The sequence below is a fragment of the Thamnophis elegans genome, chromosome 12 (genome assembly GCF_009769535.1).
Source record: "Thamnophis elegans isolate rThaEle1 chromosome 12, rThaEle1.pri, whole genome shotgun sequence".
NCBI lineage: Eukaryota > Metazoa > Chordata > Lepidosauria > Squamata > Colubridae > Thamnophis > Thamnophis elegans.
Window position 1 is genome coordinate 25,371,984 of NC_045552.1, and position 11,932 is coordinate 25,383,915.

At 42.6% G+C, this 11,932-nt stretch overlaps 1 protein-coding gene across 1 annotated transcript in view; it reads right to left on the reverse strand.

The window, feature by feature from the left end:
* COL9A2 (collagen type IX alpha 2 chain) overlaps nt 1–11,932 on the reverse strand; it is a 67,798-nt gene that overhangs the window by 55,678 nt on the left and 188 nt on the right. Inside the window, 2 exon segments of the mRNA XM_032227767.1 lie at nt 633–668; nt 2,457–2,531. Coding sequence (XP_032083658.1) covers nt 633–668; nt 2,457–2,531 — 111 coding nt within the window.

Here is an 11,932-nt window from a genome sequence, read left to right on the forward strand (position 1 = left end):
ACTGGTCATAAGTCAAGGACTACTTACACACTAGTTGTCCATCAAGAGCATCCTTCAAATAGGCTATTTTTGCAATACTGAGCAAAGACTTATAGCCTGAAAATAGCTGCAGGACTCCCTCTGGTGTTTTGCACCAGATCCTGAACCTTTTACATTAATGTACAATATAGCCCAGTGATGGCTAACCTTTTTCTCCTCGTGTGGCAAAATCGCACGCACAACAGCGCGCACATTCCCACTCATAATGCAATGTGCATATGCTCCCCATAAACATGCACACGACCCCCCATGCCCCATGTTGGGCCTAGCAGGCCTCCCTGAAGTCTCCTGGGACCAAAAATGGGGCACGGGGGTGCACCACACTCCCGCTCTACCCCCCCCCCCACCCCCCACGCATGCACACGTATTCTTGTCTCTGCATACACGGCAGAGACCTGAAAATCAGATGACTGGCACATGCACGGAGAAGCTGAGCTGGGGGACGGCTCACGTGCCCACAGAGAGGGCTCCACATGCCACAGGTGGCACGCATGCCATTGGTTCACCATCACGGGTACAGCCTTTATTGTCATTGTACATCATGCATAGAACAAAATTAGGCAGATTGTGGCTTGCAAAGTCAGCATACTTACAGGAACGCCTGCTGCACCGGGTGGACCTTTATCGCCCTATGGAGACAAAAAAAGAAAAAGAAAGAATAGTCATTATTGATGGGTTTGATAAATTTCCAGACCCCTTTTAAGAAGTCATCTTTTCAAGGCAAATACAAAGCATCTGGTAGAGCAAGGATGTTTTCAGTGGTGGGATTCAAATAATTTAACAACCTGGTTCTCTGCCCTAATGACCAGCTGGGTAGGCGGTGCTCGGTGGTCATGTGACTGGCTGTGGGCGTTGCCAACTCAACATCATTCACATCGATGGACACTTCGCCTTAGCTGTTACAATCGAATAAGGGTTAACCAGAGAGACAGTTTCTATAAGCAGGGCAATAAAGATTAGGCTAGAAATAGTGCCAAAATGTTTCCTTCCTGCCTTCCTTACAGGATTAGTCCTGGAAAGTGGGGAAAAAAACAAAAGGAGATTTATTCCAACAACCGGTTCTCAGAACTGCTTAGTAAGTTAACAACCGGTTCTCCTGAATAGGTGTGAACCGGCTGAATCCCACCACTGGATGTTTTCTTTATTTATCAAATTTATAGACCGCCTATCTTACTCTCAATGTTCTGAGATAATACTAAGATTGCAAAGTGTCCTTTGGAATAAAGAATCCAGGATAAATTGTCTGGGGGTTCAAGAGCGAGATATAAAGCAGGGAACATAACTAGGGAAGACTAGCGAAGATAAGGGAAGAAGAAATGATACTAAATTATATTTGGGTTGGCGGAAATACCATCCCAAGGAAACATAAACTGAGTTTTGAAATATACACCAACAACAATAGAAAAAGAAAGGGAGAGAGGAGGAGAGAATGAAAGGAAGATGGGGGAAGGAAGAAAGAGGTAAGGAGAGGAAGATGGAAGGGAGAGAGAGAAGAAGAAAGGGTAGGAAGGGGAAGGGGAAGAGAGGAGTACGGGAGAGGTAAGGGAAGAAGGAAGGAGAAGGAGAGGAGGAAGGAAGAAAGTAGAGAAGGGAGGGAGGGAAAAAAGAAAGGGAAAACAAGGTGGTGTTACAAAAGGAGGCAGGGATGGTAAATAAAGCAACCCAAACTGTATATTATAACTTATTAAATGAAATAATAAATGTATAAGAATGACAAATGTAAAGAAGAATAACAATCATGTGAATGTATACTTAAAATGGTATGTAAAGGAATAAAAAAATAAAAACATCTTTGAAAAAAAATTTTTTTGAGTCTTGGATGTACTGTACCCTTGGGACCTATTGTGAAATGGGCACACAGCATATTTTCTCTAAATTATAGTTCTAATATAACCCTCTTTAAGATGGGCGGCACAGGTTGCAAATTTCATCTCCAAGTTAACAAACTGGTTCAGTTTTATTCCCCCATCCCATTTCTCCCTCCCCAGCCCATCTTCTAAAAGTAACCAGCAGGAACATTTCCCATAGAATCCTTTCTTTCTCACAGAATCCTTTCTACCTTTACTTGGGGGTGGAGGGTAGGGAGTTAACACTTCTGCTTAAAAGCCAATGAATCAATTAAGGCTGCCAAGGGCCAACTGCAAACTTATGCCACTCTCACGTTTGCTGCAAAATTCCCTGCAAAAACCCCACATGGGGGAGGGAATGCTGGCCTTGGAGAATTTTACAGCTGAAGCCTGTTAGGTGGAGGGTGTGTGTGAGAGAGCCAACAGCAGTTCCTCTCCCCTCCTGCAACCTTGGGCCACATTGGAAGGACACAGCCTCGAGTTTCCTTCTAGATACAATGCTCGTCTTTGTGCGCAGAGGTGCACTCCCTGCCTGCCTGCTTTGGTTCCTGAGCTCAGCAGTAGACTCACATCAATCCCGTCCGCTCCTGGCACACCGGGTGGACCTGGGGGGCCCCGTGGCCCAGGTTCTCCTGGTGGACCTTGCTAAGGAAAGAAAGGAAAAAGTTATTTAGTGGAGGAAAAGAACCCCAGGAAAACAGAAGAGCTGAACCGGTTGCATTTTTTCCACAATTGCAAGGCAAGAGGGAAAAGAAAAAGACATGGGTGGTGGGAAGGATCTTTGGATTACAATCACTGGGACCTTCTTCCATGGAAGGGGTTGGAATCTATTGGGCTGTGCAAGGATCGGGACGTAGAGGGCAAACCAGAGCAAGGCGGAGGGTGCACACCACCATCTGTTAAAGGTAAAAATTCCCCTGCAGATGCGTGCTAGTCATTCCTGACTCTAGGGGGCAGTGTGCATCTCTGTTTCAAAGCCGAAGAGCCAACACTGTCCAAAGGCGTCGCCATGGTCATGTGGCTGGCATGACTAAATGCCGAAGGTACATGGAATGCTGTGACCTTCCCATCAAAGGTGGTCCCTATTTTTCAACTTGCATTTTTTAACATACTTTCGAACTGCTAGGTGGCAAAGCTGGGACAAGTAATGGGAGCTCACTCTGTTATGCGGCTCTGGGGATTCGAACTGCCAATCTTTCTGATCGACAAGCTCAGCATTTTAACCACTGAGCCACCGTGTCTGTTAGGCCAAATATATTCTGAATTGAGAGCTCAGCATAACCCTAACATTTGATGCGGCACTGCAGGTCTGAAGCTCTTCGGAATCTGGTTGGATCACTAAAACAAGCCTTCAATCAATCCAAACTGAAGCACCCTGGGAATTGGCTTGGAAAACAGAACCTTTGGAAGAACGATCCATATTTGGGGATCATATTGCAGAAGTTGGAAGACAGGAGAGACTCTAGAGGATCACCAACTCTCAAGACCCACCGTGGCTGAGAACAGGCTGGAGAAATCTTGCTTACCACTGAAAATCAGAGGGAGATGCCAAGAAGGGACAATGGTGACTCCAGGGGCACAAGCAGACTTAAGGAGCACTCCCCAGGCCCCCCACTGGAAAAACCCGGCCAGCATTCAGTCCAAATCCAAATCCAAAAAATGCACAATGCAACATTATCCAACTGATTGAAAGGTTAAAATACATTTTAGTTTTGAAACACTCAATCGTTCCAACAGCAAAGGAGAAAAAAGAAGATTGACAGTAATATTTCAATTGTTACTTTGCATTGCAACTCCCCTTTAAGCCCCCAAAGATTGGAGTTGTATCTCACTTTGAGGAGGAAAAACCCTTTTGGGTCCTGGATGTACAGTGCTACACTTGGGACCTATTGTGAAATGGACATATGTTTTCTCTAAATTATAGTTCTAAAAACAAGCGACTTCCCCCAGTGGCATGCAGCTTGACTTATTTGCTTGAGTTACCTATTTCTCATGCAGAGCTAACATTTTTTTAGTATTTTTATAACAAGGTCCGGAGAGAACATGAAAAAAGTAATACAGGAATTTAAGCATGTCACAGAAGTTATAGCTTTCTAAAATAGGATTAGTACTTATGAATAATTACATATATATATATTATACTCCATTAAAGAGCTAAAGTGAACATGGGGCCTATTTTTTTAAGCTGTAAAGCAGCTTGTAAAATAGATAACCCTTAAAGTATGGAACTAGTCAGCTTTTAAGTCTTTGCAAATCAATTAGATATTTCTTCTTTACATTTAGACAGTTATTTCTTAATTTTGCAGTTCTGAGTGTTGCAGCCCAATATATTGGGGGCTGAAGGATGACATCCAATTGAAAAAAGGCTGCTCCAAATACCACAACATGGAAACAGGCCAGATTTCTGTTAGCAGGACTTTTAAAGGGATGTAAAGATAGGCCGAGTCCTTTAATGTACTGTATTTTGGAGTATAAGACGCACCAAGGTTTTGAAGAGGCAATTTTTTAAAAAAAAGTAGGTAGGTAGCTAGAGAGAGAGGGAAAGAGAGAGAAATACAGTAGATAGGTGGGGAAAGTGAGTAGTTAGGTAGGTAGAGGGAGAGAGAGAGAAACAGAGAGAGAGAGAGAAATACTGCAGAGAGAGAAAGAAATACAGTAGCTAGGTAGGAGGAGAGAGAGAGAGTAGGTAGGTAGGTAGATAGATAGAGGGGAGAGAGAGAGAGATACAGTAGTTATGGAAACAAAGTAAGTAGGTAGATAGAGGGAGAGGGAGAGAGAGAAAGATACAGTAGGTAGGTAGGGAGAGAGTAGGTAGGTAGGTAGATATTTCCAGGTGTATTCATCCATGTGCTGGAGAAGGAGATGGCTCACAACCTGCAGCATCTAAGACTTTGTTTCTGCTGGCACAGCACTTGATCAATGTAATTCTCTTCAACCGCTCTAACTAAAGACCTTTCCGAAAGGAAAAAAAAAGTTTTTGCACTCTGCAAACCTCCCCCAAATGGCCTGTTTTTCGCAAAAATGGGCCTGTTTTTTTAAAGGCATGAATAGTCTTTAGGGGGCTTGCAGAGTGCTTGGGCGGGGGGGGGGGGGAAATGAGCAAAAAAAACCGGCCCTTTTTTTTTCAAAAACAGGCCCTTTTTGTCAAAAAAATTGCATGCATAGCCTTTAGGAAGCTTATAGAGTGCTACTGGGGGCTGGGGTGGCAAAAAACGAACACTTTTTAAATCATTTCTGCCCTCCCCAGCCCTCAGGAGCTCTCTAAAAGCCTCCATAAGGCTATGCACGGACATTTTGGTGAAGGGCGGGGCTTTGGGAGGCAAAAAAATGCTGTATTCGATGTATAAGACGCACCCAGATTTTCAGCCTCTTTTTTAAGGCAAAAAGGTGTGCCTTATATGCCGAAAAATATGGTAAGTGTTAAATCTTAACCCCTTGTTCATGGGCACCCAAAAGGCCTCTTGATAGGTAAATTCCTACTTAATATTTTCTAGTGCAAGGGTATGAATAGCTTCATATCTCTTTTTAAAAGAGACTCTTTAGGGGTAGGAGTGTCGGCAGATAACACCAGTGAAGAAATACAAGAAATGTATGAAAAACTAAATGAAAACTCAATCTCAGGAAAGAAGACACAAGAAAGAAACACAAAATAACCCCACTTTGATTCTATTTGGTATAAGAGCAGGTAGACTGATATTCTGATAGGCTTTCAAGATTTTGAAGTTGGATCCCATGACAGAAAAGTAGCATTCTTGAAATCTTTGCTCTCTCTGCTTCCTGACCTTACCTACTCAGAAGGGCAGACAAAGGAAGAAATCAATGGTGCCACATAAATACCATTGGAAGAGTGTAAGACAATTCAAAGAGTTCTTATTACATTCTGGGCATATCACGCTTACTCTCGTGAAGGCTCAGTGGGAACTACTTCCACAGAGATTAAAAAAGAGATTTTAAGGTTGTCGGGGATCCTCTTCCCTGTTCAATGCTGGATTTGCTCTTACAATCTCTGTCAAAAGAGGAAATCCAGCCTCTGTCAAAAGATCTCAAAAAGACAGGCTCCAATCCCTGGTCTGCTCCATCATTAACAGCTTTAAGTTTTCTAGAGTTTCTGTAGATATGTGGACAAAATCTATTTCTTCACAAATAACAACACCAAATCTATTCAAACAGAAAGTCTGCTTGGAAGGTTGATGTCTTTCAGCTTTAACTTGTTTGCAGAATAAAGAGGAGAGGGGCTGTTATGAGCCTCAATTGTTTTTGGACAAGGTTTTCAAAACAAGGTACTTGACTCTTGATTTGAAAAAGATGCTTGTGTGTCTGTGGTCTACAAATGTGTTACTAAGTCAGAAATGAACAGCAAACAAGGCATGTCTGTGGCCCTCTCTATATGGCTGCACTGCCAATGCCTACCTCTGACCCCAACAGAATTTAAGTTAAATTAAATCTGAAAATTTAAACTTAAGACCCCTCACATTCTGGGCATAAATTGTTTCAACTCCTACCCTGAAAACGACGCTATAGAGCACTACACACCAGAACAACAAGACACACTGACAGTTTTTTCCTGCATACCATCAGTCTGCTAAACAAATAATTCCCTCAAGACTGTCAAACTATTTACTGAGTCTGCATTACTATTAATCTTCTCATCATTCCTATCACCCATCTCCTCCCAGTTATGACTGTAACTTTGTTACTTGTATCCTTACGATTTATATTGTTTCCTAGTATGATTTGATTGCTTATTTGTACCTTATGACTATCATTAAATGTTGTATCTTATGATCCCTGACAAATGTATCTTTTCTTTTTATGTACACTGAGAGCATATGCATCAAAGATAAATTCCTTGTTTGTCTAATCACACTTGGCCAATAAAGAATTCTATTCTATTCTATTCTATTCTATTCTATTCTATATATAGATGGGGGGGACAGCAAAATTGCTTAAATGGAGTCCAAGATGTTATAAAATAAAAGAACACAGTTCTCTCCCAAGCTTCACTTTGTGAATTCATCAGCTACAATGATTAGTTCAATCTCTTAATCAATACCATGCATCGCAGAGCAATTGCTTTCAAGGAGAATCAAAATCCTATCAATTCAAAGGAACACCTAATTCCTAGTTGCATCAAAAAGTTGAGGCTACGGTCTTCATGTTTCCACTTTTGATTGGGAACTGCCCGGAGTTGGTTGGAAGTTGGGCAGCTATATAAATGTTTCAAATGAATAAATATATTTAAGGGTGATATTTTGCGTCTGGAAATGTTTGCAAGTTCAAAGAAGAAAAAAATGTGTGTGAGGGCTACTGAACTTAAAATACCACCTTTGCAGCAAAGGCTTCCAGCAGGTATTTGATGAGTGAATGGTCCTCTTTGTCCTTCTGAGGCTACCGAACAGTAGTACTTTATTCTTTTTAGAAAGCAGCACCCAACTCTAGAAGGGACTGAAGGCATCGCATAAAGGAGCACAGAATATCCTGAAAGCAACTTTCTCCTTCTTAAAAGCAATAACAATCATAATCCTTACTGCTCATGGATTGAGCAGCAGGCTCAAGATTGCTTTTGAACTCAAATGAAACGCAATCTTTATTTGATTCTGTTCAACCTCTTGGCTGCTATCAAGACAACAGCCAACTCACTTCTAAACTACAGTCAGAAGACAGTTAGGTATTTCACTAGACAGAGCATCCCTGTCTTTGGTGAATAACAGAAGGTTATGCACAGGAGATATTGGGGACAGGCGAATGGATGCTGTAGTCTTCTATTGTAATTGTGTCTTCTCGCCGCCTGTTCTGTCTTTTGGGAACAGGTAAGCAAGTTTATATCATGTTCCAAAGTGATTTTTTAATGGGTTTCCAAATTAAGATCATTTTGATTTTACCTCCCACCACTGCCACTACCCTTCCAGCCTCTGATGGGTGTGGTTGTGAATCCCAGAGTTTGGATGGAGACCTGTCTTACCGACCTAGATTCTGCTCAGGATTATGCATGTATTTTAGGAACCCCAAAAATGCTCCATAGAGTTTATCCACTAAATGAGAAATAGTTTATCTATCCAAATGAGTGAAAGTCTCACCATAGCAGTGCGATTTTGCACACCCACTTAGAAGCAAACTTAGTAGAGTTCAATGTGATTTATTCCCAACCAAGGACACATAAAGACTGCAGCTTAAAGAAACTATTTCAAATGCATATAAAGATAAAACTTAAGTTAGAAGTAACTAACTTCCAAGAATGACTAGATCTACGGAAGTAATACAAAGTCAAACAATTTTCTCCTCTGACTCTGAAACACACACCAACACAAACCAAAAATCAGAGTCTGAAAATCCCCAGGGCTTTCCAATTACACAATACTGATTCTAAGGCATGCAGATAAGGATGTTGACATATATACATTATTTCCAGAAATAATATGGGGGGGGGGGGGAAACTTACCAATTGGCCTAAGGTGAAGAGAAAGCTTTGGAGAAGGAAGCACAGATTCAAAAATCTAGCCATATCAAGAAGCTTCAAGCTAGGACACAGCCAGCCTTTGAATGAGAAGAGCTGAGAGAAGCTGAGAAAGTCAGGGAGGGAGTGGGAACATTAATATTTAGCACTTGGGGAAAAGGGGAGGAAAAGGTTGGGACTGAAACGCCCACCCTTACCACTAACTGAAGCTATTCTATCACTCAGGTCTTCTCACAGACTGCACACAGGAGTTGAAGCAGGCAAATATTTAGAAACAGAGAAGGGAGGGAGGGCTAGGTGGGAAAGTGTGAAGCAGCCAGGTATCAAATTCCAGAGCTAGGGCAAATTGAAAGCATTAGAAAGATTTGAAGCTGGAAGATTAGACTTTTTTTTTAAAGAGCTAATTATTCCTGTACTATTTAACATAACTGCTACAGTCTTCCTTTCTCTCCCTTCAAGTCAGTGTTGACTCCTGGCATCAACCTGCAGTTTTCTTGGCAAGATTTTTTAAGAAGTGGCTTCCCCTTGCCTGCTTCCCCAGTGTTGGGAGAACACCCAAGGTCTGTGATGATGAACCTAGGGATTGTGTGCCACAGGTGGCACGCGGAGCCATATTTGCTGGCACGTCAGCCGTCAGCATGCTGGCCAGCTGATTTTCGGCCTTCCAGAGGACCAGGGATGCTGTTTTAGCCTCCCCAGGCTTCAGGAAAGCCTCCAGAGCCTGGGGAGGGTGTGTGTGTGCATGCACAGGAGGTGGGGGGGGGTCGTCCGTGCATGCACAGGTGAGCGGGGAGAATTGGTTTGGGCACACTTGCGTGCGCAATAGCATGAACACGGACCATTTTGGCACCCCATAATAAAAAGGTTCGCCATTCCTGCCCAAGGTCATCCAGCTGGCTTTCTGTCTGAGGCCAGGACTAGAACTCAGGGCCCCCTCATTTCGAGCCTGATGTCTTAACCACTGGAGCAAACTGGCTCTTTAAAGTAACATTATAACCACCCCAGCATCCCTATTAGGGATGCTGTTAGCAGGTGAAACTGAGGCTGAGAAACAGCAGATGTTCTGAAGCCAGACAGGTAAATCGAATAGCCTAAATTAGTTCTTTAAGATAAGGACACGTGCGTGATATGCATTACATCATTTCATCAACCATCATCATGCATGCAGTGTTTGCACTGTGCGAAGGATGTAACTTACATCATTTGGATAATCATATAAGCAATGCCAAATATCATACATTTACTATTATTTAAGGAAATTTTTTTTTAAATGTATGTTCACCCAATGCATTAAGCCTCATTTACTGTATGGTACTGCATGAACTTAGCCACTGATAGCTTATTCAACAGGGTGTGGCTAAAGAATACTAATACATTGAATGAGCATAACTACAGCCAATATAATGGCTATCATATTCCATTCATAGTCAATTTTCTCTGTAACAGGATACAATTCCTATTAAAGAATAGAGGTCTTTGAACTGTGGTGCTGGAGAAGACTCCTGCGAGTCCCTTGGACTGCAAGGCAATCAAACTGGTCAGTCCTAGAGGAGATCAACCCTGACTGCTCTTTAGAAGTCCAGATCCTGAAGAGGAAATTCAAATACTTTGGCCACCTAATGAGAAGGAAGGACTCCCTGGAGAAGAGCCTCATGCTGGGAAAGATGGAGGGCAAAAGAAGAAGGGATGACGGAAAATGAGGTGGCTGGATGGAGTCACTGAAGCAGTCGGTGTGAGCTTAAGTGGACTCTGGGGGATGGTAGAGGACAGGAAGGCCTGGAGGAACATTGTCCATGGGGTCGTGATGGGTCGGACACGACTTTCCTTATTTATTTATTTATTTATTTGTTTGTTTGTTTATTTATTTATATATTTTTTCAAGAATTTTGATTTTTTTATTTTCTTATATACCATTTTAAGTACACATTCACATAATTGGTATTCCTCTCTACATTTATCATTCTTATACATTTATTATTTCATTTAATAAGTTATAATGTACCATTTGGGTTGCTTTATTCACCATCCCTTCCTCCTTTTGTAACACCTCCCTGTTTTCCCTTTCTTTTCTCCCTCCCTCCCTTCTCTACTTTCTTCCTTCCTCCTCTCCTTCTCCTCCCTTACCTTTCTCCTACTCCTGCTCTTCCTCTTCTCCTTCCTACCTTCTCTCCTTCTCTTTCTCCCCCTTCCATCCTCCTCTCCTTACCTCTTTCTTCTTTCCCCTGTCTTCCTTTCTTTCTCTCCTCCTCTCTCCCTTTCTTTTTCTATTATTGTTGGTGTATAACGTTGTCCATGGGGTCGCGATGGGTCTGACACAACTTTGCAACTAACAACACCAATTCCTATTAATACTATTCCTATTTGAGCCATATTGGTTTTATGGTTAAGGCATCAAGCTAGGAAACAGGAAACTGTGGCTTCTAGTTTTGCTTTAGCCATGAAGCCCAGCAGGATGGCAATGGGCCAGCCCCTCTCTCTCAGCCCAATTCACCTCACAGGATTGTTGTAGGGAAAATAGCAAGAGGAGGAAGGTGTCATGGCTGCATCTCTCCTCTCTAAGCTTCATGAGCTGACAGCCTGATATTAGCAAGGGGGGGGGGGGGGTAGAGAGGGAAAGATTGAAATGTAAGGAGGAAGAAGCGGGGATGGAAGCCCAGCTGAGCCTGGCAAGAAGCTTCAGCCAGTCAAGGTCAACCATCGGTATGCAGAGCTGGGAACCAAGAACCTGTTTCCTAAACAATATACAAGCACCTACTTGAATATTTACAGATAACAAGGGAAGGGGGACCTTTCCTTTGTCTTGTTTGCATGGAAAATCCTCAGATTCGGCTTACGCTACTTCTGTAACCATTTAAGCTTCAGTAAAATAGACTCTTGGCAAACACAAATGGCCAGGAGTCTTTCTTTACTGGATGAGTGAGTGGAACGGTTGACATTAGGTGTGTTGGATATGATCCAGAGGTGGTATTCAGCAGGATCTGACCAGCTCTGGATATCCAATAGCAGAAATTTTGAGTAGTTCGGAGAACCAGTAAATACCACCTCTGACTGGCCCCGCCCCCATCTATTCTCTGCCTCTCCAGTCCCAGCGAATCGGCAGCGAATGGGGATTTTGCAGTATCCTTCCCCTGGAGTGGGGAGGGAATGGAGATTTTACAGCATCCTTCCCCCTGCCATGCCCACCAAGCCACGGCCACAGAACCGATAGTAAAAAAAATGTTGAATCCCACCACTGATATGATCGCTGCCTTGTTTGCAAGCATAATAAAGGTGGGATACAAAAAAATACATATATATCTTCCCTCTGAGATCAAAACTTTTCTTTTCCAGATGTGATGGATCTGTCTCTTTTTGCAAGGGCAGACAGCTGGCAGAAAGCAAATTGTGAGTCTCATAAGACATTGACACGAAAACAGCCTGTATTCACACAAGATATAAAACATGCACCAATCAAAAAGCAAAATGAGTTCAATAGGGCATTGTGTGAGTGCAACTATTAGGTTTATAACTGAGCAAGCTAAGTGCATTAAGCAAGCACAGCAAATACTTTACGCATTAGCTTTATGTGTACACTAGTGGTGGGTTGCAGGCG